General features: G+C 58.6%; 3 protein-coding genes across 6 annotated transcripts; all 3 read right to left on the bottom strand.

The window, feature by feature from the left end:
- Positions 1 to 1,885: 1,885 nt before the first annotated feature.
- LOC133768671 (retinol dehydrogenase 16-like) lies at positions 1,886 to 17,953 on the bottom strand. Of its 3 annotated transcripts, none has more exons than XM_062203419.1 (5): positions 17,431 to 17,953; positions 4,775 to 5,033; positions 4,031 to 4,194; positions 3,197 to 3,456; positions 1,886 to 2,083 (listed from the first exon to the last, which is right to left on the bottom strand). In XM_062203419.1, the coding sequence occupies exons 1-4, from the start codon at positions 17,741 to 17,743 to the stop codon at positions 3,239 to 3,241; spliced, it is 954 nt and encodes a 317-aa protein (XP_062059403.1). In that variant the 5' UTR covers positions 17,744 to 17,953; the 3' UTR covers positions 1,886 to 2,083; positions 3,197 to 3,238. The 3 variants fall into 3 exon arrangements, with proteins under 3 accessions (XP_062059403.1, XP_062059402.1, XP_062059401.1); XM_062203418.1 differs by lacking the exon at positions 17,431 to 17,953 and adding an exon at positions 7,941 to 8,979 and having other exon boundaries at positions 3,193 to 3,456; XM_062203417.1 differs by lacking the exon at positions 17,431 to 17,953 and adding an exon at positions 7,941 to 8,978.
- LOC133768669 (retinol dehydrogenase 16-like) lies at positions 10,345 to 13,966 on the bottom strand. 2 transcript variants are annotated; one of them, XM_062203415.1, is made up of 4 exons: positions 13,528 to 13,966; positions 12,292 to 12,550; positions 11,522 to 11,689; positions 10,345 to 10,972 (listed from the first exon to the last, which is right to left on the bottom strand). In XM_062203415.1, the coding sequence occupies exons 1-4, from the start codon at positions 13,838 to 13,840 to the stop codon at positions 10,735 to 10,737; spliced, it is 978 nt and encodes a 325-aa protein (XP_062059399.1). In that variant the 5' UTR covers positions 13,841 to 13,966; the 3' UTR covers positions 10,345 to 10,734. The 2 variants fall into 2 exon arrangements, with proteins under 2 accessions (XP_062059399.1, XP_062059400.1); XM_062203416.1 differs by having other exon boundaries at positions 11,526 to 11,689; positions 13,528 to 13,964.
- Positions 17,954 to 19,279: 1,326 nt separating the features above from the next.
- LOC133767670 (retinol dehydrogenase 16-like) lies at positions 19,280 to 24,081 on the bottom strand. The gene is made up of 2 exons (XM_062202102.1): positions 23,581 to 24,081; positions 19,280 to 20,334 (listed from the first exon to the last, which is right to left on the bottom strand). The coding sequence occupies exons 1-2, from the start codon at positions 23,891 to 23,893 to the stop codon at positions 20,012 to 20,014; spliced, it is 636 nt and encodes a 211-aa protein (XP_062058086.1). The 5' UTR covers positions 23,894 to 24,081; the 3' UTR covers positions 19,280 to 20,011.
- Positions 24,082 to 25,669: the final 1,588 nt, after the last annotated feature.

The raw sequence follows: 25,669 nt of genomic DNA, 5'->3' as shown, positions 1-25,669 counted from the left end.
CTCTCTGTGTATGTCTGTGTGTCTGTGTTTGTGTGTTTGTGTGTATGTGTGTCTCATAACCCATGCGCTGCTCAGCAACACTTCCCATTCTACTGATCCCTCTCTGCCTTCCTGTGCACACACAGATGCACACTCAGGTAACCACACGGAGCCCACACACAATGGCATCACTCCAAGGTCTGGTCTTTTTACACATCCTGTCTGTCCACACTGCCAGACCCAGGCCTTCCCCAGTGCAAGACCATCTCACTGGAGAGCTGCAGTCATGGGCAAGACACAGTAGACGGAATCCCCTCTCTGAGCCTGCACGTCCTCTTCCGGCTCAGCATCCAGACTTGCCCCTTGGAGAACCAAGTCAGAGTCTCTCCAGGAGTGGAAGGGGGAGGAGAAAGGGCAGGAAGAGGTCCCCTCCCGGGATGAGCGCCCTGGTTGCAGGGAGGGCGGAGGGAAGGTCGTCAGGAAGCAGGTGCAGGGGAGTGGGAGGAAGGTTGGGGGAGAAGTTCCTGCCTCCATCAGAGGCTCCCGTGCAGCTGGCCCAGAGGGAGGAGATGAATGGTGTCTGTGTGTGCGCGCGCGCGTGCGCAGATCCCAGCCCTGCCCGAAGGGCTCCCCCGTACCAGCAGGGGGCGCATTGCACCCCAGGAGCGTCATCCCTCCAGCGGGGGCCGCGCTAGCTCCTGGGGCGACTGCCCGGGAAGCCCTAGGGCAGACAGAGGGCAGATCCTAATCGTGGCCGTCAGAGAGGCTGAGGAGCGAGGCAGGAGCCAAACGTCTCTGCGGGCGTCTCCCGCGCGCATACGCACAACCTCCGCCAGCCCCTGCCCAGGCCATCCTCACCCTGACCCCTGCGCCTCGGCGTCCCGGGGAGCCACAGCCCAGACAGATCCAGGAGCCAGGGCCCAGACGCAGTCCCTGCGCGCTCCGGCCACGCGCGCCCCCTACTGGCGGCCTGCGGCGTCGGGCGGGTGGCCTGCGGGGTGTGGGCCCCAGGGGAGCCAGGCTCAGCCTGGCAGTGAGGGCCCCAGCCGCGCCCCTTCTCCATCTTGGCTAGGGCTTCGCAGGGGGAAGGGGGCAGTGTCGGAGCTGGAAGGGCGCGAAGGGGCGCCTCGCCAGACCTGGGCGCCGCCCTGCAGCCCGCAGCCCCCACCAAGTGTGCGATGGGTCCCAGAGACAAGAGACCCCTGCCCAGCCCGCCGCGCCTGTCTAGGGCCCGGAGGGAAGAGGTTTGTGCTGGGCGCTCAGGGACCCTTGCCCCGCAGGGAGGGAAGGAAGGAGGAGAGGCGCTGACATGATAGCCCCAGGCCCCTGATGGGACCCCCTGCCCCGGTGCAGGTTCCCGGCCTGACCCGACCCTTGCTGAGGGGGAAGGCTGCGTGGAGCAGGGGCATCTGGGCTCCGGCTTTGTTTTCGGGTGGCAGTTGTCCTGTGGTGACCGAAGTGCACCCTTGAGTGGCAGCCCTTTGGGACAGTTGCACCTCAGTGCAAACCCAGAGCCCAGCATGGAGGGTGGGCTTTGTGCCCTCCCTGTCCCTCCCTGGCACTGTGGAGGGGACTTGTGGGGAAGGACCCCCTCAACGCCTACCATCCCCCCAGTGGGGGGCTGGGACGCACAGTTGCAGCCTGTGCTCGGAGATGGTGTGTCGTGTGGTTATGGGAGAGTGTGAATGAGTGAGTGTGCAGGGTTTGATAGGACTGGGGGGCTTCGCCCTGAGAGGGAAGCTCTAGCTTGGCTGTTGGATTGGCACCGGGGGACTCCCCTTGGGCTCCTGGCATCCCTTCCCTGTCTTCTGGGTCTTCAGCATGCAGAGTCCAACACCAAACACCGCCCATGCCTCCCAGGGTATGTACCTTGCTTTGCTGTTACTGCACAAAAGGCTCCGTGCCCTTGATTTTTTATTTCTTTATTCATTTGAGAGAGAGAGTTGCAGACAGAGGAAGTGAAAGGTCTTCCATCCTCTGGTTCACTCCCTAAATGGTCAGAATGGCCAGAGGTGGGCTGATCAGAAGCCAGGAGCCTCCTCTGGGTGCAGTGGCCCAAGCACTTGGATCATCTTCGGCTGCTTTCCCTGGCCATAGCAGAGAGCTGGATGGGAAGAGGAGCAGCTGGGACACGAACTGGAGTCCATATGGGATGCCGGCACTGCAGGCAGAGGCTTAGCCCACTATGCTGCCACAGCGCTGGCCCCACCACCCCTTGATTTTAGTACTGAGGGAAAAAACTGAGACCCCCAAGGTGCCACTGTGAGCTGCAGGAGCCCAGGAACCTGCAACCATGCTCTCTGGGAAGCCGGTAACATATAGACCCAGGTCTCAGCAGGTATTGGGTGGTTCCAGAAGGCTCCAGCCCCGCAAGCTCAACACGGGTTAGAGCACCAGGACAAATGGGCCCCAGAAGTGACACACTGCACACAGGTACGGGAGGGGAGGTGGCCTGGGCCCTGAGGGACAGCAGGAGTGCATCTGCACTGACCCTGCAGCCCAGAGCAGCCACTGAGGGGAGGGGCTGGAGCTCCCCCTACAGGGGTTGGGACCCCTCAGTCTGCATTGTCAACCTTTCTCGACCTGGTCTCTAACCTTGCCACTGTAGGTTCCTTTTGAAGTCTGGAGAGGGGAGCAAGTGCCCCTCCCCCCATGGCAGGGAGACCGAGAGGACAGAGACAGATCTCCCTTGGGTGGTCCCGCTCATCCCTGAACTCCAGAAACTCCCCCAGCGCTTCTTCCTGCAGGCCCACAGCCCCAGACTCCACAAGGTCAAGGCTGGGAAATCACTGTGTGTGTCTGAAATGTGTGACTTTTATTAAAAAAAAAATAAGCAAAAGAAAACCATGGTTTCAGGACAAATACAAAATTGGTTCCTAGGTCCCATGCCAGGCTTGATATGCAATTTCTATCCTATGGGAGGGTGCAAACTGGCCAGGGCCAAGGGACGCCCTGGCTAGGTGCATGGGAGGAAGAGCAGGTGTGGGCAGAGCCTCCATCCCTTGTGTGGCTTCCTCGGGGTTGACCACAAGGCTTGAGTGGCCGCCCAATTCAACTGAGCTCCCTGTTCTACAGCCAAGTTCTGGGTCTTGCCTCCTAGTGGGCCCAGAGCTGGTACCCCAAGAGTGTCCTGGGGACAGGTAAAGACGAAGGCAGGCCCTGGTGACATGACAGCTTCCCCGCCCACTTCCTCTCCCCAAGGTGCCCCTTCACTCACTCAACGTCCAGCTCTGCACCACCAGGCGCCCCGGGTGAGGCTTCACAGGGCCTGGGCTGGCCGTGGGGTGCCCCAGTAGACCATGGCGTCCACCAGGAAGGTGGGCATGTAGCTCATGGGGAGGTAGAAGAGCTTGGCGTCCCAGCCGGGGGAGTACCGGGTGCGGGGGTGGCAGGCGGTCAGCGCGTGCTCCATGCAGTCCGTCACCATGGACAGATCCTCTGTGCACTTTTGCTCCATAGATTTAGTTGATTGCATGTCTGTACGAAATAGGAAACAACCCAGGTGTATTCCCACCTCCACTGCTCCTGCTTTGGGGTCAACTTAGGAAGGGACATTTCTCTTAAGAATTCATGTCACCCACCCCCAAAACCCATGCCCAATATCTAATCCATCGAATTCCCCTGGAAGTGCCCACTGTCCCAACGAGAGGAACAGCTGTTCTGGTCACTCTTCCTGGGGATCCCTGGGCTGCACGAATTCAAAGTCTCAGCCAACACTCACGCAATCTAAGCACGTAAGGACCAGCTGTCTCTGACGCCAGCCCACGAGTCCAGGCGTGCCTTCCTGTTCTGGCTTCATGTCGCCCCTTAGAATAATCGATGTCCTAATGAAACAGCGGTTCTATGTTCTAATCAGCCTGGACACTTGCTTAGGTGCCCAGTTGACCACACAGCACCATGGAAATGGGACTTGTACATCTGCACTTTCTGGGGTGGGGGATGGGGTGGTAGCAGAGGCCCAGACACATCCTGATACTGCTAGAGGCGCTCATGCTGACCCAGATTCCAAATAAGGAGGTGCTTCTCTCCCCATTGCCCACAGCTCACTCACAGGCTGCCAGAAATTTCTCGCCATACAACTCCTTGATCTCTGAGCTGGCCCGGTCCCACAGTCCCCTGAAGCTCTGGATGAATCTCTCGCTACTGGTTACCCTAGTCTTGAAGTAGCCGGGCTCGATGATGGCCACCTTCACCCCAAAGTAGGACAGCTCCCTCCTGGAAGACAGGGAGATGGAGAGGAAGGACTTCTGTGGTCTCGGGCGGCAGCACACACAAGAAACAAGACAACCTCCTTGTAGAATCGGGGTGACGTAAACCAGGATAATATGCAGCATCCCCAGGGTACAAACTCTGAGAGCATTGCCCCAGAAATGTGGGATGCTTATTCAAAGAGCTCTAACCCTACCTGTTCTGCTGCAAGGTACTGAGAGCAATGCTGCCCCCTCTGTAGCCCTCAATCCCACGGATCACCAGGCTTTGCCCATTTCACCTCCTCCATGTTGCCTATGCATGCCCGCCCCAGTCTGCTCCCTGGCCCTCTCCTGGCTGAATCGTCGCCACCATCTCCCATGGAGCCTCTCTGCCTTTGGCCTTGGCCCCTGCACTCAGAGCCATGCCCTGTCCTGCAGCCAGGGGGCTCCCAGATGCTGACTGGACTAAGTGGTTTCCCTGACTCAATCCCTTCCATGAAGCTAAGTGTGGCACCTGCCCAGGGTCCCTGGCCCTCCACAAGCCCACCAGCCTCCCTCTGGTCAGACCCGGCCCTGTCCATTCCCCCCTAAGAGCACCCCAATACCTGAGGGAGTCCGAGAAGGCCTCTACACCGTACTTGGAGATGCAGTAGCCGCCACCAAACAGCGACAGGCGGCCCATGACGCTGGAGACGTTGACCACGCGGCCCCTGGCCCTCCTCACTGCGGGCAGCAGGCTCAGGGTCACCTCGATCATCCCCAGCAGGTTCACGTTGAGCACGTCCACAAAGTCCTGTTTGGTCAGCCACTCGTTGGGGGCCGTGGGCATGGAGATGCCAGCGTTATTCACCAGGCCCCAGAGCCCTGGGAAAGGAGAGGGCAGCTCTGGGCTGTGTGTGTGCAGTGTGGACACAGCTGTGGTTCAAGTCCACATCCACTAGCCTGACAGCACTGGGATGGGTGTGGCACGGGGGCGAGGGGTAGCACAGAGAAGCACATGGGGTCTGCTGGGCTTGGGGGGCTGCGGATCCTGTAAGCTGCTGGGCGACAACCGGCAGCCTTCCCCCCTCTGCTCCTCACGGCCTAGCTCAGTGCGTGCTACCCTGCACGACACCCCGAGCTACAGGACCTGCTGCCCACACTGTCTGGAGCTATGGGACTGACATCTGCGTGTTCACGCGCTCGTGTCGCCCTCTTGGGCACCAGCAGCCTCCCCGCTGCATTTTCAGACTTTCTGAACAGCTTGTAGTGAGTGCTGATCGTATATCACGGGAAAAGACAGACCACAGAGAGAAGCAAATGGGGAAGAGAGGGAATGGAGGAAGATTAAAAAAAAAAAAAAGCAGAAAGAAAAAAAACAAAGCAAGCTGAGACATGAGTAAGGTTTGTTGAGAAAGTGAATTTGGGGCCGGCGCCGTGGCTTAACAGGCTAATCCTCTGCCTTGCGGTGCCGGCACACCGGGTTCTAGTCCCGGTTGGGGTGCTGGATTCTATCCCGGTTGCCCCTCTTCCAGGCCAGCTCTCTGCTATGGCCCGGGAAGGCAGTGGAGGATGGCCCAAGTGCTTGGGCCCTGCACCCACATGGGAGACCAGGAGAAGCACCTGGCTCCTGCCATCGGACCAGCGCGATAAGCCTGCCGCAGGGGCCATTGGAGGGTGAACCAACAGCAAAGGAAGACCTTTCTCTCTGTCTCTCTCTCACTATCCACTCTGTCAATAAATAAATAAATAAATAAATTTTTTAAAAAAGTGAATTTGGAATGTAGAGAGGGGTCACGTGTTTGACGTCAGTGGACTGCCTTGAAACCCACTGTATAAATGTTTTAAAAATATTTATTTATTTATTTATTTGAGAGGTAGAGTTACAGCCAGTGAGAGGGAGAGATAGAGAAGTCTTCCATCCCCTGGATCACTCCCCAAATGGCCACAATGGCTGGAGCTGCGTGGATCCGAAGCCAGGAGCCAGGAGCTGCCTCTGAGTCTCCCACGTGGGTGCAGGGGCCCAAGGACTTGGGCCATCTTCTACCACTTTCACAGGCCATAGCAGAGAGCCGGATCAGAAGTGGAGCAGCCGGGTCTTGAACCGGCACCCATATGGGATGCTGTTGCCACAAGCAGCGGATTAACATACTGTGCCATAGTGCTGGCCCCCCACTTTATCAATATTGAAGAACATTCCTGCAGGAAGTGCTTGGCAGTCCAGTGGGTGGGGCCAGAATTGAACAAAGCTGGATAAGCCGCTGCTTGCGATACCAGCATCCCCTATCAGAGTGTTGGTTCCAGTCCCAGCTGTCTTGCATCACAGCTCTGGGCTAATGCGCCTGGGAGAGCAGTGGACAATTGCCAGAGCACTTGGGTCCCTGACCCCCAAGTGTGAGAACTGGATGGTGATCCTTGCTTGTGGCAATTGCCTGATGGAGCCCCGTCCATGAGGGCAATTTAGGTAGTGAACCATCATGTGGAAGATCTCTTGCTCTCTCTTTCTCTCCCTTTCTCTCTGTCACTCTGGCTTTCAAATAAATTAAAAAAAAAAAAAAGCCTTTTTGTAAAGAGTGGAAAGCACCCACCAGGCAGGCTTGGGGGAGCAGGCAAAGCCTACTTCTCCCACCCCTGGCATGCCGTCCTCTGCTCCAGAAAACATGGGCCCTCTTCGGTGAACTGGGAGGGCCACCGTCTCCTCAGCTCTTCCAGTCCACAGTTCACGGATCTGCCAGGAAACTTCCCTGGAACACCCACACACAAGCTCCAGAACTGCATAGTTTTCCCGCCTACAGACACAGCTCCAGGGACTGCAGGGCAGATGAGGGGGTGTGGCCAGTGGACAGGCTCCTCCCCTGCTCGAACCAAGCCCCATGGCCATGCAAATTCCTACCCAGAGAGATTTATTCCCAATATCCCAATCACATACAGGCACACAGAGAGGCAAATGTACAGAAGTTTACCAAGAAAATTAAAAGTTGGAATTAGATACCTTGACATAAGCATAGCAGGCTTTAAGGACAGAATATTCTAATTAACTAAACGTGTCATTTTGAAGATATTTCCCTTTTATTGTAATACTACTTATATTAAGTAAAAAGAATGTGATATAAACTAGAAAAAAAATAGAATTCTGTAGACAACAAATATTAAACTACCTCTCTCAGCAGTGCAGATTAAGGATGATTTGGTTTCTATTTTTATGTTTTTCAGTATTTTCCACAAAGATTATGGTTTCCATTTGGAAAAGTGTAAGGAATGTTCTTTACCTTTCCTAAAAGACAGGAAAAAAACAGGAAAGACAGCGAGAAAAGGGGACCGACCACCCATTACATAGTTTCCCTAAACCTGTCCTTAACCTTCGGACCCATCTGAAAATGGGAGGAGTTCCCCTCTCTCGGTGGACACCAATGGTCACCAGGAGGAGCAGGGCAGGTACTGAGGGCCTGAGCCTGGCTCCTGCGGGGCCCCAGCCTCCAGGGCAAATCCGAGACCAGGGCTCTGCCCCCTCCCCTCCCTCAGGTGCCCGGCTCCAGCCCGGGCATCAGCATCCAGCAATGAGAACTTCTGCTTGGAAAGGAGGCGCCAAGACAGGAGGGTTCTAGGGGGCAGATTCTCAGCAGGGCAGCCTTGCACCCTGGCCACAGGGCCCGCAGCAGGAGAAGAGCCAAGCCTGGCCTGACGGGCGAGGGCCAGAGTCAGACTGACCTCCAGACCTGAAAAACACCTGGGGACTCCTGCCAGGTTGGAGAGAGAAGCAGCCGGCAGACAGGAGCAGGGAGGGGCTGGTACCTTGGTCTCCCACGCGCTCCTGCACCCACTGGGCGGCGGCTGCGACGCTCTCGGTCTTGGTGACATCCAGGCTCACCGTCTCCACCCTGTCCGATGTCTGGCGCCTCAGCTGCTCGGCCCCCTCCTCCGTCAGACACGCAGCCAGCACCCTCAAGCCCCTCCTGTCCAGCTGTCTGGCCAGCAGGTTCCCGAAGCCCGAGTCACAGCCCGTGATGAAGACGAACTTGTCCAGGAGCTGGCTCACCACCTGCCTCTCCCGGTACCAGCGCACCAGGTAGTACAGGCCCACGAGGGCCGCCAGCCACAGCCACATGGCTTTGCGGGGTCACACACAGACCGGCTGCAGGGAAACCTGAGTGTGGCACCTGCTCCGGCAGAGGAGGGAGCAGCCAGAAGAAGGCAGTAGGCAGCCTGACCTCAGGCGCTCTGGCACAGCCTCTGCCTTCCTACCTGACCAATGTCTGTCCAGAATGTTTTTTTAATCTTGACTCCTCCTCTCTGCTCTTTGGACTGCTATTGCAGTCCTATGTGTGGACTTCAGAGTTTTTATTGAACTGGAATAAACATATTATCTAAATCATTGTGCACATGTATGTGTGTATATGTGTGTGCACATACATGTGTACACGTATATAGTGCGTGTGTACATGTGTGCTTGTGTGTACACGTGCATGTGTGTATGCATGTGTGTCCATCATAAGCCATGTCCTGCCCATCCACTCCTCACTGATTCCCCTCGGATCCTGTACACACACACAGGGACCCATACAGGTGCACCCATTGGTATGCAAGCCCCAGAGTTGCAGGGAGGGAGGAGGGGCTGTGTGCACAAGTAGGTGTGGCTCTCTCACCCTCTCCGCCTCCCCTGGGCACTGCTGCCACTGCCCTCTGCCCTCAGGTACACTGGGCCTATCCTGCCGGGTCACATTCAGGGTCGGGACCCACAAGACCTCCAGGGTCTCAACTCAGGAAGACCCCAGTGATCGTGGGGTCTGGCCTGGCCAAGGCAGGCAGGTGCTGAGCTTTGTCAGTATCACGGGGCTGGGACACACCAGGGAGCTTCCTTCAGAGACCCACAGGGCCGGAGAGCGAACCCTACAGCTGTGCACGGAGGGCTCCAGGTGAGGTGGAGACAGCCCTTCCCAGCAGGAGGAGGAGGGAAGGGGGCAGGGAGCTGGGGCGGGGACTGGGCCAGAAGCAGCCAGGGCTGTGCTGCCTCCGCCGCCACCCAGTCCTGCATTCCTGTTCCTCTGGCCACCTGACAGAGGCCCAGGAGCTGGGCTGCAGGGACGGAGGTTCCGGCCCAACCAGAGGCTCCCGGGCAGCCAGCCCAAGGGAGGAGAACAGGGGTGCAGATCCCAGCCCGGCCTGAGGGCTCCCCGTGCCAGCAGGGGGCGCTCTGCAGCCTTGGAGGAGTCATCCCTCCTTCGGGGCCGCACCTGCTCTTAGAGCCACTGCCAGGGAAGCCCTGGGTGAGACCATGAGTGCGCAGGGGGCGGGACCGCTCTGCAGCCCGGGACACGCAAATCCTAATCGTTGCTGTCAGAGAGGCTGAGGCGCGAGGCTCAAACGTCTTTGCGGGCGTCTCCCGCGAGCATTCGCACGCCCTCCGCCAGCCCCTGCCCAGGCCGTCCTCACCCTGACCCCTGCGCCTCCACGTCCTGGAGAGCCACAGCCAGGCCCACAGTGGAGTCCCTGCCCACCCCGGCCATGCGCCCTCTGCTGGCGATCTGCCGCTCGGGCGTTGTGGTCTCTGGTGGTCAGGCCCCAGCGGAGCCCTACTGGACCCGGGAGGAGGGGCTGCTATGAGGGTGGAGATGGGGACCTGACCGAGACACTGATCTTCCTCCTGCAGTTGTCACTCAGCCGGCCCCCGAGTTGCAGTCCGTGCCTCGGGCAGAGGCCCTGTTTGTGTGTGTGTCCACCCCCATGAGACTAACAGGGCAGGCAGCTGAGAGCGTGGGAGGGGCGCCGGCCTGGGCTGCCCCCGGGTGGCAGAGGTGCAGGTGCAGGGGCTCTAACGGAGGGGAGGGCCACCTCCCTGGAGGCCTGGGGAGGGGTTCAGTACCCACGGGAAAGGGCTTGGGTCCACATCTCCCGCTGTGGGCATCTCCTTCCTTGCAGTCCCGTCTATCCTGGAATCAGGGCAGGGTATTAATCCCAGCAGGGAAGCAATCCCTTCTCCCCTGTGTGTCTGCAGGCCCAAGAGAGCCCCAGAAAACCCAATGTCCGCTTCAAATCCCTCCGCAGGTTGGCCCCTCCTCGCCTGACCTCAGGAAGGCACCTGACCTTTCTACTAAAGTCCACCCCACCTTCCCCAAGGCCAAGGTTGAATCGGGGGGGGGGGGAGGAGATGCAGTAATCTTTGAATTTTTTTTCTTAAAATAACCACGAGAAAACCATGGATTTATGACAAATGCTAAATTGGTTTGTGTGTCATACACCGAGAACCTACTGAGGTGTGTCCCACCTGCCAGCGCCGGCTGAGTCCCCTCCCAGGCTGCTGGGCAGGGGTGGGGTTTGCTTCTGCCCATCCCCACCTGTGCACAGGTGTCCCCGTGAGAGGTGCAGAGTGGACAGGCCGACGCCCACCCTGAGGAGGCAGAGCAGGTATGGGCTCCTTGCACCTGCTATGCCCAAGGCCATTCAGATGTGCCCCTGGGAGCCAGGAAGGTGGGAGTTCCGAGTGGCTGCCCAAGGCAACCTAGCACAAGTAGATTCCTGGAGAGAGGCAGAAGGAGACCGGAGAGCGCCCCGCCCCCCTCTCCTCTCTCACAGCCCAGCTCTGCACCACCTAGTGCCTTGGGCGAGACTTCACAGGGCCTGGGCTGGCCTCGGGGAAAACCAGTGGATGATGGCGTCCACCAGGAAGGTGGGCATGTAGCTCATGGGGAGGAAGAAGAGCTTGGCGTCCCAGCCGGGCGAGTACCGGGTGCGGGGGTGGCAGGCGGTCAGCGCGTGCTCCATGCAGTCCGTCACCAACGGGAGGTCCTGCCTGAACGGAGACTTGAACGACTGACCCAACTTCATGTCTGCACAGAACAAGAAAGGTCTCACGTGTGCTTCTGCCTCGCTGGCTCCCGCTTACAGTCAACACAGAAGGAAAGGGCTCCCCACTTCTCACCCTCCTCCTCCAAAGCCCCCAATCCCTGCACCCGGCTTCCCTGGAGACGCCCCAGCCCTGACTCCACAGGAAAATGGCTCCCACTCAGCCCCCACTCCCCTCCACCTGGCAAAGCCGGGCACCTAAACGCAAGGTCTTGGCCACGCAGAAACGCAGGCGCAGGGTCTCAGCTCTCTGTAGTGCCAGCTGGCCGTGAGTCTGCGGCGGCTTCTCTTCCTGCCTCACTCCACCCGCACAGTTACCCGGCTTCTGATGCTCGGGGGTGCATGGTCTACTAAGCCTGCACATGGCTTCAGGTGACCACTGACCACACATGACCGTGGAAATGGGGCTGAGCGGCCCGCCCCGGTGGGGGGGGGGGCGGAGCCTGCAGGATGGACCCTGTCAGGACTGGAGGCACAAGCGCTGGGCTCAGGATTCCCACAGGACACTGTCCCTCTACCGTGTGCACACTCACTCACAGGATGCCAGAAACTCCTCGCCATAGATGGCCCTGACCTCCGGGCCGGCGCGCTCCCAGGCCGCCCGTAAGGACTGCATGAAGCTCTTCGGGTCTGCCATGTTGGTCTTGAAGGAACCGGGCTCAATGATGGCCACCTTCACCCCGAAGGGGGACAGCTCCCTCCTGCAAGGCAGAGCAGCAGAGGGCACAGAGCTCATGGAATCCACACACACCCCCACACACAATAAACCCCACAGAGCACTGGGGTGGGGAGACTGGGGAGCGGGGAGGGCACAGCTGGGGAACAGTACTGGGACCACAGCGCTGCTTCTGCTCGGGGCCCACGCATTGGACCCCCAGGCGCTCATTGGTGTAAGTCAGCTATACACTGCCGCCAATCACTCCCACGCTGTGCCCTCCTGGTCCCCTCACAGCCCATGCAGCCCCAGGTCCCACCCGCAGAACCCCCGCCCTGCTCCTCCGCCCTCGCCTAGCCTCTCCCAGCCCGGTCCCAGCTCAGCCATGGCCACCGTCTCCAGGGGAAGGTCCATCTGCCTCTGGCCCTGCCTCCCACACTCAGCGCCACGCCTGTCCTCCTGCCATGGGGCTCTCGCGACGCAGACTGGACTAAGTGGCTCCCTGATTCAATCTCTCCCATGAGGCTCCATGCCAACAGCAGGATGAACATCCCCACCCAGGGCCCTGGACCCACCACAAGCCCACTGTGCGCACCTCTCCACTGGCCAGGCCCTGCCTAGTCTTCCCCTCCAAGTGCACCCCAATACCTGAGGGAGTCCGAGAAGGCCTCTACGCCGTGCTTCGAGATGCCGTAGCCGCCACTAAACAGTGCCAGGCGGCCCATGACGCTGGAGACGTTGACCACGCGGCCCCTGGCCCTCCTCACTGCGGGCAGCAGGCTCAGGGTCACCTCGATCGTCCCCAGCAGGTTCACGTTGAGCACGTCCACAAAGTCCTGTTTGGTCAGCCACTCGTTGGGGGCCGTGGACATGGAGACGCCAGCGTTATTCACCAGGCCCCAGAGTCCTGGGAAAGGAGAGGGCAGCTCTGGGCTGTGTGTGTGTAGTGGGGGACTCAGCATGGTTCAAGTTCGCAGCCACTAGCCTGACAGCCCTGTGACAGGTGTCTGGGGCATGGGATAGCACAGAGAAGCACACGGGGTCTGCTGGGCGTGGGGAGGCTGCTGATCCTATTAGTGGCCCCTAACCTTAAAAACCGACTTGCTGGCTTATTCTGTGGAAATGAGCAATTTGGATGGAGAGATGGCTCTTTCCCAGGTCCACCTGCTCCCTGACACAGCCCTCCAGTCACCGGCTATGGCCTCCAGCAAGTTGGCTCCCCAGCACTGAGCTGCCAGCCAGGACTGTTCTTCTGGTAATGAAATGTTACCCGGTGCACCTCCGGGTTTTCAGTTTAAGGCTAAAGTTGCTTTTATCTTTGTTTTTCAGTGTCGTCCACATGAGTAGGAAACGGTAAGGAATGTTCTTTTCTCCTCTCAAAATAAGACAGAACAGTGTAGAGGAAAGACAGAGAGAAAAGGGGACCCATCACCAGCTCGGCTTCCCTAACCTTCGGACCCATCTGAAAATGGGAGGAGTTCCCCTCTCTCGGTGGACACCAATGGTCACCAGGAGGAGCAGGGCAGGTACTGAGGGCCTGAGCCTGGCTCCTGCGGGGCCCCAGCCTCCAGGGCAAACCCGAGACCAGGGCTCTGCTCCCCTCCCCTCCCTCAGCTGCCCGACTCCAGCCCGGGCATCAGCATCCAGCAATGAGAACTTCTGCTTGGAAAGGAGGCCCCGAGACAGGAGGGTTCTGGGGGGCAGATTCTCAGCAGGGCAGCCTTGCACCCTGGCCACAGGGCCCGCAGCAGGAGAAGAGCCAAGCCTGGCCTGACGGGCGAGGGCCAGAGTCAGACTGACCTCCAGACCTGAAAAACACCTGGGGACTCCTGCCAGGGAGGGGAGAGAAGCAGCCGGCAGACAGGAGCAGGGAGGGGCTGGTACCTCGGTCTCCCACGCGCTCCTGCACCCACTGGGCGGCGGCCACGATGCTCTCGGTCTTGGTGACATCCAGGCTCACCGTCTCCACCCTGTCCGATGTCTGGCGCCTCAGCTGCTCGGCCCCCTCCTCCGTCAGACACGCAGCCAGCACCCTCAAGCCCCTCCTGTCCAGCTGTCTGGCCAGCAGGTTCCCGAAGCCCGAGTCACAGCCCGTGATGAAGACGAACTTGTCCAGGAGCTGGCTCACCACCTGCCTCTCCCGGTACCAGCGCACCAGGTAGTACAGGCCCACGAGGGCCGCCAGCCACAGCCACATGGCTTTGCGGGGTCACACACAGACCGGCTGCAGGGAAACCTGAGTGTGGCACCTGCTCCGGCAGAGGAGGGAGCAGCCAGAAGAAGGCAGTAGGCAGCCTGACCTCAGGCGCTCTGGCACAGCCTCTGCCTTCCTACCTGACCAATGTCTGTCCAGAATGTTTTTTTAATCTTGACTCCTCCTCTCTGCTCTTTGGACTGCTATTGCAGTCCTATGTGTGGACTTCAGAGTTTTTATTGAACTGGAATAAACATATTATCTAAATCATTGTGCATATGTATGTGTGTATATGTGTGTGCACATACATGTGTACACGTATATAGTACGTGTGTACCTGTGTGCTTGTGTGTACACGTGCATGTGTGTATGCATGTGTGTCCATCATAAGCCATGTCCTGCCCATCCACTCCTCACTGATTCCCCTCGGATCCTGTACACACACACAGGGACCCATACAGGTGCACCCATTGGTATGCAAGCCCCAGAGTTGCAGGGAGGGAGGAGGGGCTGTGTGCACAAGTAGGTGTGGCTCTCTCACCCTCTCCGCCTCCCCTGGGCACTGCTGCCACTGCCCTCTGCCCTCAGGTACACTGGGCCTATCCTGCCGGGTCACATTCAGGGTCGGGACCCACAAGACCTCCAGGGTCTCAACTCAGGAAGACCCCAGTGATCGTGGGGTCTGGCCTGGCCAAGGCAGGCAGGTGCTGAGCTTTGTCAGTATCACGGGGCTGGGACACACCAGGGAGCTTCCTTCAGAGACCCACAAGGGCCGGAGAGCGACCCCTACGCCAGCGTTATTCACCAGGCCCCAGAGTCCTGGGAAAGGAGAGGGCAGCTCTGGGCTGTGTGTGTGTAGTGGGGGACTCAGCATGTTTCAAGTTCGCAGCCACTAGCCTGACAGCCCTGTGACAGGTGTCTGGGGCGTGGGATAGCACAGAGAAGCACACGGGGTCTGCTGGGCGTGGGGAGGCTGCACATCCTCTAGGCAGCCCTTGTCCTTTACAATCCCCCCTTGTGGCTTCTTGGACACCAAAGAGCACATTTTGGGTGGATAGATGGCTCCTGACACAAACTGTCTCCGCGCCCTCTCTCGTCTCTGGCTCTCCCATCAGCCAGCAGCAACACCTGGTTATCTGGTAACAAAATTGGCGAGGCATCCCTACGTTTGGGGCCTTTTCTTCCTGCGGCCTCCCCTCCTCAGGTTGGTAGGAAAGACTGCCCCCCCAGTGCAGTTGGTGGTGAGCGGTCCTCAAGGCTGGGACCCCAGGGCCACCCCAGCACCACTGGGAGCCCTTTCTCTCAGGGACTCCTCCCTCCCACCCTCTGGCCACTTGCTCCCTGCTCTTCCTGTGTTGGTTCGGGAAAGGGTACTTTGTAGGCGGGGAGGGGGTTGGGGGAGTGGGCAGGCACTGAGACCAGGAAGTGGAACTGGGTATGTGGAGGGAGCCCTCCATCTTCACCCCTGGGCTTCGTGTGGTTGGACCTGGCTTTGGTTGTGTGTTCCCTAGTCGCGCAGGTGGGAGGGAAGATGTTAAGGCCAGTACCCCGGTCCCTCCACGACTCAAAGTGTGCCTTTTCGTGTTAGGGCCTGCTGGGCTGCGTGGAAGGCGGGAGGATTGTTCTTCAGGTTTCCTACTGAGGAAGGCAATCCTCCAGCGGCGAACGGCGCAAATCAGCCTCACTGGCAGAACAGGACAGAAACGTGTGCCCTCAGCCACACAGGAGGGTGTGTGTGGTGGGGGGGCTAACATGGCTCGGAGCATTTCTCTAGCTCTCTAACAATGCCTCTCCAGTGACTGCTCTGTTGACCTCTACCCTGAGCTGTGGCCCAGGGCTCTACTGAGTGGAGCTTAAAGGCCCATGGTGACAACTGTTAATCTTTCTGATTTGCTTTGATTGCAGTGAAACGATGACACACCTACAAGACCAATCATGCCGAGACGACCTGAGTCGAACACATGCTTTTCCAAGGACTCAGAGACTAGGTTTTGCCTTTCTTCTCCTGGGTACCATCTAGAAGCAGGTTCATTTTTGAAAAAAAAAATTTTTTTTTTGACAGGCAGAGTGGACAGTGAGAGAGAGACAGAGAGAAACGTCTTCCTTTTTACCATTGGTTCACCCTCCAATGGCCGCTGCGGCTGGCGCACCGATGGCAGGAGCCAGGTGCTTCTCCTGGTCTCCCATGGGGTGCAGGGCCCAAGCACCTGGGCCATCCTCCACTGCACTCCCTGGCCACAGCAGAGAGCTGGCCTGGAAGAGGGGCAACCGGGACAGAATCCGGCGCCCCGACCGGGGCTAGAACCCGGTGTGCCGGCGCCGCAAGACGGAGGATTAGCCTAGTGAGCTGCGGCGCCAGCCTGAAAAAATTTTTAGAATCAGGACTAACACTTCTACTAAGAGCACTGGGAACTTCCTTAGGGTGTAAAGTAGCTGTGTTACATATACAGGGATTTGTCACCCTATGACAGGCATCTCCCTTCCCCTTTCATAGTTTCACTGACAAGGATCCAAACGCCAACACTGTGAAGATCTACCCCCAGCAGTCTTAGAAATAATGAGCTTGACATAGGATCCGAGAGAGCCCAGAAAAGGGGAGAGTGGAAAGGCAGACCTCACCCCCCGCTAGGAATGTGCCCTGACACACCTGACGGCCAAGCCCCCAAAAACCTCCCTGCCTGACACCCGGAGTTTCCCAGAAAATCAGCAGAGCAGAGCTAGAAATGCCGCCTGGTAATCAGGGGATTCCTCTTGCTTTATTCCTAATCTCCCTGCGAAACCCTTCTGCTTTAAACTCCCTGCCGCTTGCTGGCTTCGTGGGTGGAAATGAGCAATTTGGATGGAGAGATGGCTGTTTCCCAGGACCACCTGCTCCCTGACACAGCCTCACTATTGTCACCAGCTTTGGCCTCCAGCAAGTTGGCTCCCCAGCACTGAGCTGCCAGCCTGGACTGTTCTGGTAAGGAAATGTTACCCGTTTGCTCCTTTGGGTTATCAGTTTAAGGCTAAAGTTGCTTTTATCTTTGTTTTTCAGTATTGTCCACATGAGTAGGAAACGGTAAGGAATGTTCTTTTCTCCTCTCAAAATAAGACAGAACAGTGTAGGGGAAAGACAGAGAGAAAAGGGGACCCATCACCAGCTCGGCTTCCCTAAACCTGTCCCTAACCTTCGGACCCATCTGAAAATGGGAGGAGTTCCCCTCTCTCGGTGGATGCCAACGGTCACCAGGAGGAGCAGGGCAGGTACTGAGGGCCTGAGCCTGGCTCCTGCGGGGCCCCAGCCTCCAGGGCAAATCCGAGACCAGGGCTCTGCTCCTCTCCCCTCCCTCAGGTGCCCGGCTCCAGCCCGGGCATCAGCATCCAGCAATGAGAACTTCTGCTTGGAAAGGAGGCCCCGAGACAGGAGGGTTCTGGGGGGCAGCAGGGCGGCCTTGCACCCTGGCCACAGGGCCCACAGCAGGAGAAGAGCCAAGCCTGGCCTGATGGGTGAGGGTCGGAGTCAGACTGACCTCCAGACCTGAAAAACACCTGGGGACTCCTGCCAGGGAGGGGAGAGAAGCAGCCGGCAGACAGGAGCAGGGAGGGGCTGGTACCTCGGTCTCCCACGCGCTCCTGCACCCACTGGGCGGCGGCCGCGACGCTCTCGGTCTTGGTGACATCCAGGCTCACCGTCTCCACCCTGTCCGATGTCTGGCGCCTCAGCTGCTCGGCCCCCTCCTCCGTCAGACACGCAGCCAGCACCCTCAAGCCCCTCCTGTCCAGCTGTCTGGCCAGCAGGTTCCCGAAGCCCGAGTCACAGCCCGTGATGAAGACGAACTTGTCCAGGAGCTGGCTCACCACCTGCCTCTCCCGGTACCAGCGCACCAGGTAGTACAGGCCCACGAGGGCCGCCAGCCACAGCCACATGGCTTTGCGGGGTCACACACAGACCGGCTGCAGGGAAACCTGAGTGTGGCACCTGCTCCGGCAGAGGAGGGAGCAGCCCGAGGGCTGTGGTAGACAGTCTGCTCCCTGGTGCTCTGGCAAGGTTCTTCCTTCCCAGCTAACCACTGTCTTTCTAGAACTCTTATTTATTCTAACTCTACCCCTCTGTTCTTTGGACTTCTTTTGCAAGGGCTCAAACTCCTATGGGTGGACTTCAGAATTTTTATTGAACTGGTGTAAACCTATATTTTAATTAGATATCCCATGCACTTTTTAAAATACATTTGTTCATATGTATGTGTGTATATGTTGTGCACATACATGTGTATGTGTTTATAGTCCATGTGTTCATGTATATATGTATATGTGTGTGTGTTGTCCATCATAACCCGTGTCTTGCCCGTCCCCTCAGTCTCCTATGCACACACACAGGTACCCACACAGGTGCACCCACAGGTGCACACAGAGGAATGAAAGCCCCAGAGTTGCAGGGAGGGAGGAGGGGCTGTGTGCACAAGCAGGTGTGGCCTCCCCTGGGCACTGCTGCCACTGCACTCTGCCCTCTTTCTCCATGGGGCCTGTTGCCAGGTCACACTCAGAGTCGGGACCCACAAGACCTCCAGGGTCTCAACTCAGGAAGACCCAGTATCCAGGACCACAGAGACGGTCTGACCAGGGCATGGCAGGCGCTGAGCTTTGCCAGTATCACGGGGCTGGGGCACACCAGGGAGCTTCCTTCCGAGACCCACAAAGGCCAGAGAGCGACCCCTACAGGTGTGCACGGAGGGCTCTTGGGTGAGGTGGAGACAGCCCTTCCCAGCAGGAGGAGGAGGGAAGGGGGCAGGGAGCTGGGGCGGGGCCTGGGCCAGAAGCAGCCAGGGCTGTGCTGCCTCCGCCGCCACCCAGTCCTGCATTCCTGGGCCTCTGGCCACCTGACAGAGGCCCAGGAGCTGGGCTGCAGGGACGGAGGTTCCGGCCCAACCAGAGGCTCCCGGGCAGCCAGCCCAAGGGAGGAGAACAGGGGTGCAGATCCCAGCCCGGCCTGAGGGCTCCCCGTGCCAGCAGGGGGCGCTCTGCAGCCTTGGAGGAGTCATCCCTCCTTCGGGGCCGCACTGCTCTTACAGCCACCACCGGGGAAGCTCTGGGGGAGACCTTGAAGGGCTGAGGGGGCGGGACCCCTCTGCAGCCCGGGACCCTCGAATCCTAATCGTTGCTGTTAGGCTGAGGAGCGAGGCAGGAGCCAAACGTCTCTGCGGGCGTCTCCCGCGTGCATACGTACGCCCACCGCCAGCCCCTGCCCAGGCCATCCTCACCCTGACCCCTGCGCCTCGGCGTCCCGGGGAGCCACAGCCCAGACAGATCCAGGACCCAGGGCCCAGACGCAGTCCCTGCGCGCTCCGGCCACGCGCCCCCCCTACTGGCGGCCTGCGGCGTCTGGCGGGTGGCCTCGGGGTGTGGGCCCCAGGGGAGCCAGGCTCAGCCTGGCAGTGAGGGCCCCAGCCGCGCCCCTTCTCCATCTTGGCTGGGGCTTCGCAGGGGAAGGGGGCAGTGTCGGAGCTGGAAGGGCGCGAAGGGGCGCCTCGCCAGACCTGGGCGCCGCCCTGCAGCCCGCAGCCCCCACCAAGTGTGCGATGGGTCCCAGAGACAAGAGACCCCTGCCCAGCCCGCCGCGCCTGTCTAGGGCCCGGAGGGAAGAGGTTTGTGCTGGGCGCTCAGGGACCCTCGCCCCTCAGGGAGGGAAGGAAGGAGGAGATGCGCTTCCGTGACAGCCCCAGGCCCCTGAAGGGACCCCCCTGCCCCTGCTCAGGTCCCCCGTTCTGACAGACCCTTGTTGAGGAGAAGGCTGGGCTTGGGAGGGGCGCTGCCCTGAGGGGGAGATGGGGACCTGACCCAGCCAACTGACTTCTACCTCAGGCCATCTCACCTAGTTGTTCCCTGAGTTGCACTCTGTGGGTCGTGTTGGAGGTCCTATATGGTGTGTGTCCTCCACTAGGGAGCCCAGCAGCGCAGGCTGGGCCGGGACCGTCACAGTGCCCTGCCTCTCTGGCCAGCAGTGCAACAGCACCGACAGGCACAGCGTGAATGCACGCCACGGCTGCGCTTTTCACTTCCTGAGTTTTGTTCCTGGGCTTGCCCCCAGGTGTCCTGCGTGTGCACAAACAGAAGTCAGGAGATTCAACTGTTGGATCACATGCCAGAGCCGGCCTTGCCCTCAAGAGGGGGCTTCTACCTCTGTGATTTATGGAAAGCTCAGGAAGTGGTTTCCACAGAACAGGAATAGGACCCAGGGAGGGGCCCCAACCCCGCCCAATACCTGAGGGAGTCCGAGAAGGCCTCTACACCGTACTTGGAGATGCAGTAGCCGCCACCAAACAGCGACAGGCGGCCCATCACGCTGGAGACGTTGACCACGCGGCCCCTGGCCCTCCTCACTGCGGGCAGCAGGCTCAGGGTCACCTCGATCGTCCCCAGCAGGTTCACGTTGAGCACGTCCACAAAGTCCTGTTTGGTCAGCCACTCGTTGGGGGCCGTGGGCATGGAGATGCCAGCGTTATTCATCAGGCCCCAGAGCCCTGGGAAAGGACTGGGCAGCTCTGGGCTGTGTGTGCGCAGTGTGGACACAGCTGTGGTTCAAGTCCACATCCACTAGCCTGACAGCACTGGGATGGGTGTTGCACGGGGGCGAGGGGTAGCACAGAGAAGCACACGGGGTCTGCTGGGCTTGGGAGGCTGCGGATCCTGTAAGCTGCTGGGCGACAACTGGCAGCCTTCCCCCCTCTGCTCCTCACGACCTAGCTCAGCGCATGCACGGCGGACAGCAGGCGGCCACCCCGCACGACATCCCGCAAGACACCCCGCACTACAGCACCTGCTGCTCGCACTGTCTGGAGACGTGGGACTGATGTCTGCATGTTCACGCGCTCGTGTCGCCCCCTTGGGCACCGTCGGCCCCCCGGGCAGTTTTAGACTTTCTGAGGGAGACTCAGAGACAGAGACAGAGGTCTTCCAACTGCTGGTTCACTCCCCAAATGGCCGCAGTAGCCTGGGTCTGCCAGGCTGAAGCCAGGAGCCAGGAGCTTTTCTGGGTCTCCCTCATGTGTGCAGGGGCCCAAGGACTTGGGCCATCCTCCACTGCTTTCCCAGGTGCATTAGCAGGGAGCTGGATCGGAAGTGGAGCAGTCGGGACTTCAACGGATGCCCATATGGGATGCCAATGCTCGGGCCTCGGCTTAACCTGCAAAGCCACAATGCTGGAAACATTTTCAGACTTTTTTTTAACAGCATATTTGAGAGGGCTTTAAACGTTTCCAGGGCCTGGCGTTGTGACATAGTAAGTTAAGCTGCTGCCTGTGACTCCGGCATCCCGTGTGGGCACCGGTTCAAGTCCCAGCTGCTCTACTTCCGACGCACTCACTGCTAATGCACCTGGGAAAGCAGCAAGTGCTTGGGCCCCTGCACCCACGTGGAAGATAGAAGATTCTCTCTGTTTCTCTCTTTCTGTAACTCTGCCTTTTAAATAAACAAATAAATCTTTAAAAAGTGTGTGTGGAGAATGCGTGTTATCTTTTCGATGTGCCTTCCATGAGCCCTGGGGAGCTCCTCGCACAGTGGGTGCCTGCTGAGGTTCGGGAAGGTGTGAGTCCCCCGAGTCTTCCTGTGTTACAGCTGAGTCCCCACCGGGAGGTGCACTCTGACCCTGGTGCCGGGAGCTGGGGCTGCCAGAAAGGTCTTCAGTGAGAGGTCAACACGTGGAGCCCTCGTTCGTGAACGTGGTCTCTGTAAGAGGGGCAGAGACCAGACTAAAACACACCCCAGGACTCTCTGATTCAGGCTCAGGGGTGTCCTGGACCCCCTCAGGGCTCCGCCTGCAGGGAGCCAACCCAAGATCCCCCTCGACCTTGCTCTTGTAAAGCTTGCACCAACTTGAGCCCCTTTTCATGACGAAGTAGCCTGCCTCTGGTGTTCCATTACAGTGTATGAAAAACTGACCAACACCCAGTGCTCCTCAGCCACCTGATGGGGGAGGGGGGGGGGAGAGAGAGAGAGAGAGAGAGAGGAGAAGGGAGGGAGTGGAGCACCGAGGCAGAGTTTCACTGGGAAGGAAAGACTTGAAATCCTGTGTGGGAGACCTTGGACAACAGCCCTTCCTCTGACCTCGCAGACTGCCCGGAGCATCCTACCTTTGTACTGAGCAGACTTCTGCACCACGGCTTGGAAAACCCGGGGGTCCAGCATCTCAGGGAGGCCAGGCTGCACCCCCCCAGGCACCCTGCATACAGGCCCTGCCCTGTGGCCCTGAAAGTGTCCCCCTTCCTCTCTCCCACCCAGAAGGCCACCCTCAGCCGCTCCCCTTCGAGTTCACTCAGTTCTGGGAAAAGCTCGAAGGAAGACATAGACAATGCCAAGGTCAAACAGAGTCCCCAGCCCTGTGACCTCAAGTCTGAACTGGTCCAGAAAGACCCCTGTCATCGTGGGAAGGAGCCCTCCTACACCACGATGTTCTAAGAGCCCAATCAATATGAGTATATAAAGACAGAGGTCCCAGAAAATAGAAATTTAGAGGATTTCATGTACGACACAAAAATGTAGCAAATGGTTTCAGCACCCAACCACAGAAAGTAGTTTAAAGTAAGTAATGCTGTATCAAAAGGTAGAATATTCTATCTCGTTAAGTATAACATTTGAAAAGAAAGTTCCATCATGTTCTAAAAATGTTCATCTTGGGGCTGATGTTGTGGCATAGCAGGTAAAGCCACCACCTGCAACACCAACATCTTGTCGGCACCAGTTCCAGTGCTGGCTGCTCCTTGCTAATGGGCTGGGAAAAGCCATGGAAGATGGCCCAAGCATTTGGGCCTCTGCTACCCCTGTGGGAGACCTGGATGAAGTTCTTGGCTCCTGGCTTCGGTCTAGCCCAGCCCCGGCCACTGTAACCATCTGGGTAATGAATCAGTGGTTAAAAGATATCTTTCTCTAAGGGGCCAGTGCTGTGGCGCAGTGGGTAAAGCCACTACCTGCAGTGCTGGCATCCCATATGGGCACTGGTTCAAGTCCCGGCTGCTCCTCTTCCAATCCAGCTCTCTGCTATGGTCTGGGAAAGCAATAGAAGATGGCTCAAATCCTTGGGTCCCTGCATTCATGTGGGAGACCTGGAAGAAGCTCTTGGCTCCTGGCTTCAGATCGGCACAGCTCCAGTCATTGCAGCCAGCTGGGGAGTGAGCCAGCAGATGGAAAACCTCTCTCTCTCTCTCTGCCTCTCCTCTCTCTGTGTAACTCTGACTTTCAAATAAATAAATAAATCTTAAAAAAAAATCTCTCTCTTTAACTGTGACTTTTAAGTGAATACATAAGTCTTTCTTAAAAGTTGATCTTTTTAAAGGAAAAATATCATACAAATGTGCTAAATAGAATCCTACAGATACCAAAATGTTGGCTCTACCTATGTCTGGAGAGCAATGGAAGGGTGAGTTTTGTTTTTGTCTTTATGCTTCTTGGTATTGGCAGCAATGATCATATTCTATCTATATTTCAATAAAAGAAATCATGGTTCTTTTCCCCTCCCACAATAAAATGCACACAACTGCATGCTTTTCAAGGCAGAGAAGCGGCCTCTTCCTTGTTTTTGACCTTCCTAAGCCCCATCTGCCATCTCATGGCCTCCTCCAGAGAAGGAGGTGGGTGTCCACGGTCTCCAGGAGAAGCAAGGCAAGTGCTGAGGCGGGAGCCTGGCCCCCACCACAGATCCAAGCCCAGGGCTCTCGTCCCACCTTAGAGAGGAGAGAAGTAGCCAGCAGACAGGAGCAGGGAGGGGCTGGTACCTCGGTCTCCCACGCGCTCCTGCACCCACTGGGCGGCGGCCGCGACGCTCTCGGTCTTGGTGACATCCAGGCTCACCGTCTCCACCCTGTCCGATGTTTGGCGCCTCAGCTGCTCGGCCCCCTCCTCCGTCAGACACGCAGCCAGCACCCTCAAGCCCCTCCTGTCCAGCTGTCTGGCCAGCAGGTTCCCGAAGCCCGAGTCACAGCCCGTGATGAAGACGAACTTGTCCAGGAGCTGGCTCACCACCTGCCTCTCCCGGTACCAGCGCACCAGGTAGTACAGACCCACGAGGGCCACCAGCCGCAGCCACATGGCTTTGCGGGGTCACACACAGACTAGAGGTGTTCAGAGCCGTGTCTGGTCTCCCAGGCAGGAGGGCTGTGGCAGCAGCCTGGCCAGCAGGCTCCCTGGACTGGAGTCCTCACCTCGTCCCTGATGGCCATTTTCCTGGAAATTTCTGTATCTTACTTTACTCCTCTTTGACTGTTTTTGGGATTGCTAAATCTGTCCTTGGAACTATCAAGTTCTTTCCAGAAGGAAAACATGAGAACTCAGCAACACTCTGTCCGCTGCTGACACAGGTTCCGGCGCAGGTGTGCACACAGGGAATGTCAAGTGCTCTTACGTAAGCGCAAGCGCACAACTGCCTCTATTGGGCCAAAGTCCTGAGCCACGGCGTCCTGATTACAGGCGGGGTTTTCTGGGGGAGCTGCAGTCACGGGCAAGACACAGTAGACAGAATCCCCTCTCTGAGCCTGCACGTCCTCTTCCGGCTCAGCATCCAGACTCGCCTCTTGGAGAACTAAGAGTCTCCAGGAGCGGAAGGGGAAGGAGAGAGGGCAGGAAGAGGTCCCCTCCCGGGATGCGCACCCTGGTTGCAGGGAGGGCAGAGGGAATGTCGTGAGGAAGCAGGTGCAGAGGAGTGGGAGGGAGGGAGAGAGGTTTCCCGCCCCAACCATCGGCTGGAGCAGAGCTGTGGCTGCAGTTAGTCTGAGCACTGGCCTGGACCAGGACCATGGACTGGCCAGCCCGTGCCCCTGTGGTCAGTCTCTAGTCTCAGGATGTCCCTCATGGTCCCCACATGGGGCCTCCAAGAAGGCGGGAAAGAGCAAAGCCATGGGCTGCTAAGGGCCTGGTTTAGGTGTTAACCACACAACGTGTTCCTGGCCTGCAGGCCGTGCACCACCCTGCTAGGCCAGGGACAGGACACACACAGCCCCTTCCTTGCAGGAGTGGCAGAAGTGGGGAGTCACTGACCCTCTGCTCTTCCGAAAGGGCCACAGTCACAAAGGAAAGCAGTGAGGGCCACTCCCTCATCCGGGCAGACTCAGCTCTCCTGGCTGCACCAGGCCCACTCTGCAGGACAAGAGGCCTGGGCAGGGTGGGGGGGGTGGGGGGGGCCGTGAAGGTCTGATGGGACTTTGAGGCCCCGGGGACATTGGACATCCCCGTCACCTTGCTTTTCTTTCCACTGTGCCAGGCCCGCCATTGCAGCCCTAGGCAAAGCCTAGTGGCACACAGCTGTCGGTCTCCTGACACAGGCGTCCCCAAGCCTCCTGAACACCGCCCCGTGGAAGCTGTAGACTGTGGTCTCATGGTCACCATCTTTTTCAGAGGTACCTCGAAGTGTTGCTGTGGGCTCAGGGACAGCAACAGCAGGCCACAAGGATTTCTCCTAGCAAGCCAGGACACTTGGCCAGGAGTGTGGATGTGGGCCCCTGGGAAGCACACAGCTCAGAGTCTAAGGGAGACGCAGAACAGCGGGCTTCGGAGAGAGTGTATTTACAGCCAGGACTTTGGAGAGGGGCGGGGGAGTCATTGCCAGGAGCCTCGGGCCAGGGGTCCCAGACAGGGCCAGGGGTCCTGCAAAGCCGTGTTTCTCCAGCTCAGCTTCAGTTCCTCCTCTCTGGGTTTGGCAGGGTCACCTCCATGGCTGGACCTGGCTTCTTCACTCCAGAACCTTCCGGAAGCAGTGCAATAGTTCCCAAACCCTTCAGCCTTGTCTGTCCACAGTCCACCTGCCCCGGCTGCACAGGTAAGCTGGGGGACTGTGGGGACAGCTGGCCTCACCCCTCCCTCCAGGACCGG

The sequence above is a fragment of the Lepus europaeus genome, chromosome 10, assembly GCF_033115175.1.
Source record: "Lepus europaeus isolate LE1 chromosome 10, mLepTim1.pri, whole genome shotgun sequence".
Taxonomy (NCBI): domain Eukaryota; kingdom Metazoa; phylum Chordata; class Mammalia; order Lagomorpha; family Leporidae; genus Lepus; species Lepus europaeus.
The sequence above is the reverse complement of the archived record's forward strand: the minus strand, read 5'-3'. Positions and strand labels throughout refer to the sequence as shown.

Excerpts from the sequence above, each read along its gene's own strand:
- LOC133768671 (XM_062203419.1), bottom strand. The coding sequence starts at position 17,743 with ATGTGGCTGTGGCTGGCGGCCCTCGTGGGCCTGTACTACCTGGTGCGC. Across the intron at positions 5,034-17,430 it reads GGAGCGCGTGGGAGACCGAG|GGCTCTGGGGCCTGGTGAAT; the intron begins GTACCAGCCCCT and ends CTCCTTTCCCAG. Across the intron at positions 3,457-4,030 it reads CGAGAAATTTCTGGCAGCCT|ACATGCAATCAACTAAATCT; the intron begins GTGAGTGAGCTG and ends TATTTCGTACAG.
- LOC133768669 (XM_062203415.1), bottom strand. The coding sequence starts at position 13,840 with ATGTGGCTGTGGCTGGCGGCCCTCGTGGGCCTGTACTACCTGGTGCGC. Across the intron at positions 12,551-13,527 it reads GGAGCGCGTGGGAGACCGAG|GACTCTGGGGCCTGGTGAAT; the intron begins GTACCAGCCCCT and ends CTCCTTTCCCAG. Across the intron at positions 11,690-12,291 it reads GCCTTCTCGGACTCCCTCAG|GAGGGAGCTGTCCCCCTTCG; the intron begins GTATTGGGGTGC and ends TCTGCCTTGCAG.
- LOC133767670 (XM_062202102.1), bottom strand. The coding sequence starts at position 23,893 with ATGTGGCTGCGGCTGGTGGCCCTCGTGGGTCTGTACTACCTGGTGCGC. Across the intron at positions 20,335-23,580 it reads GGAGCGCGTGGGAGACCGAG|GGCTCTGGGGCCTGATGAAT; the intron begins GTACCAGCCCCT and ends GTCCTTTCCCAG.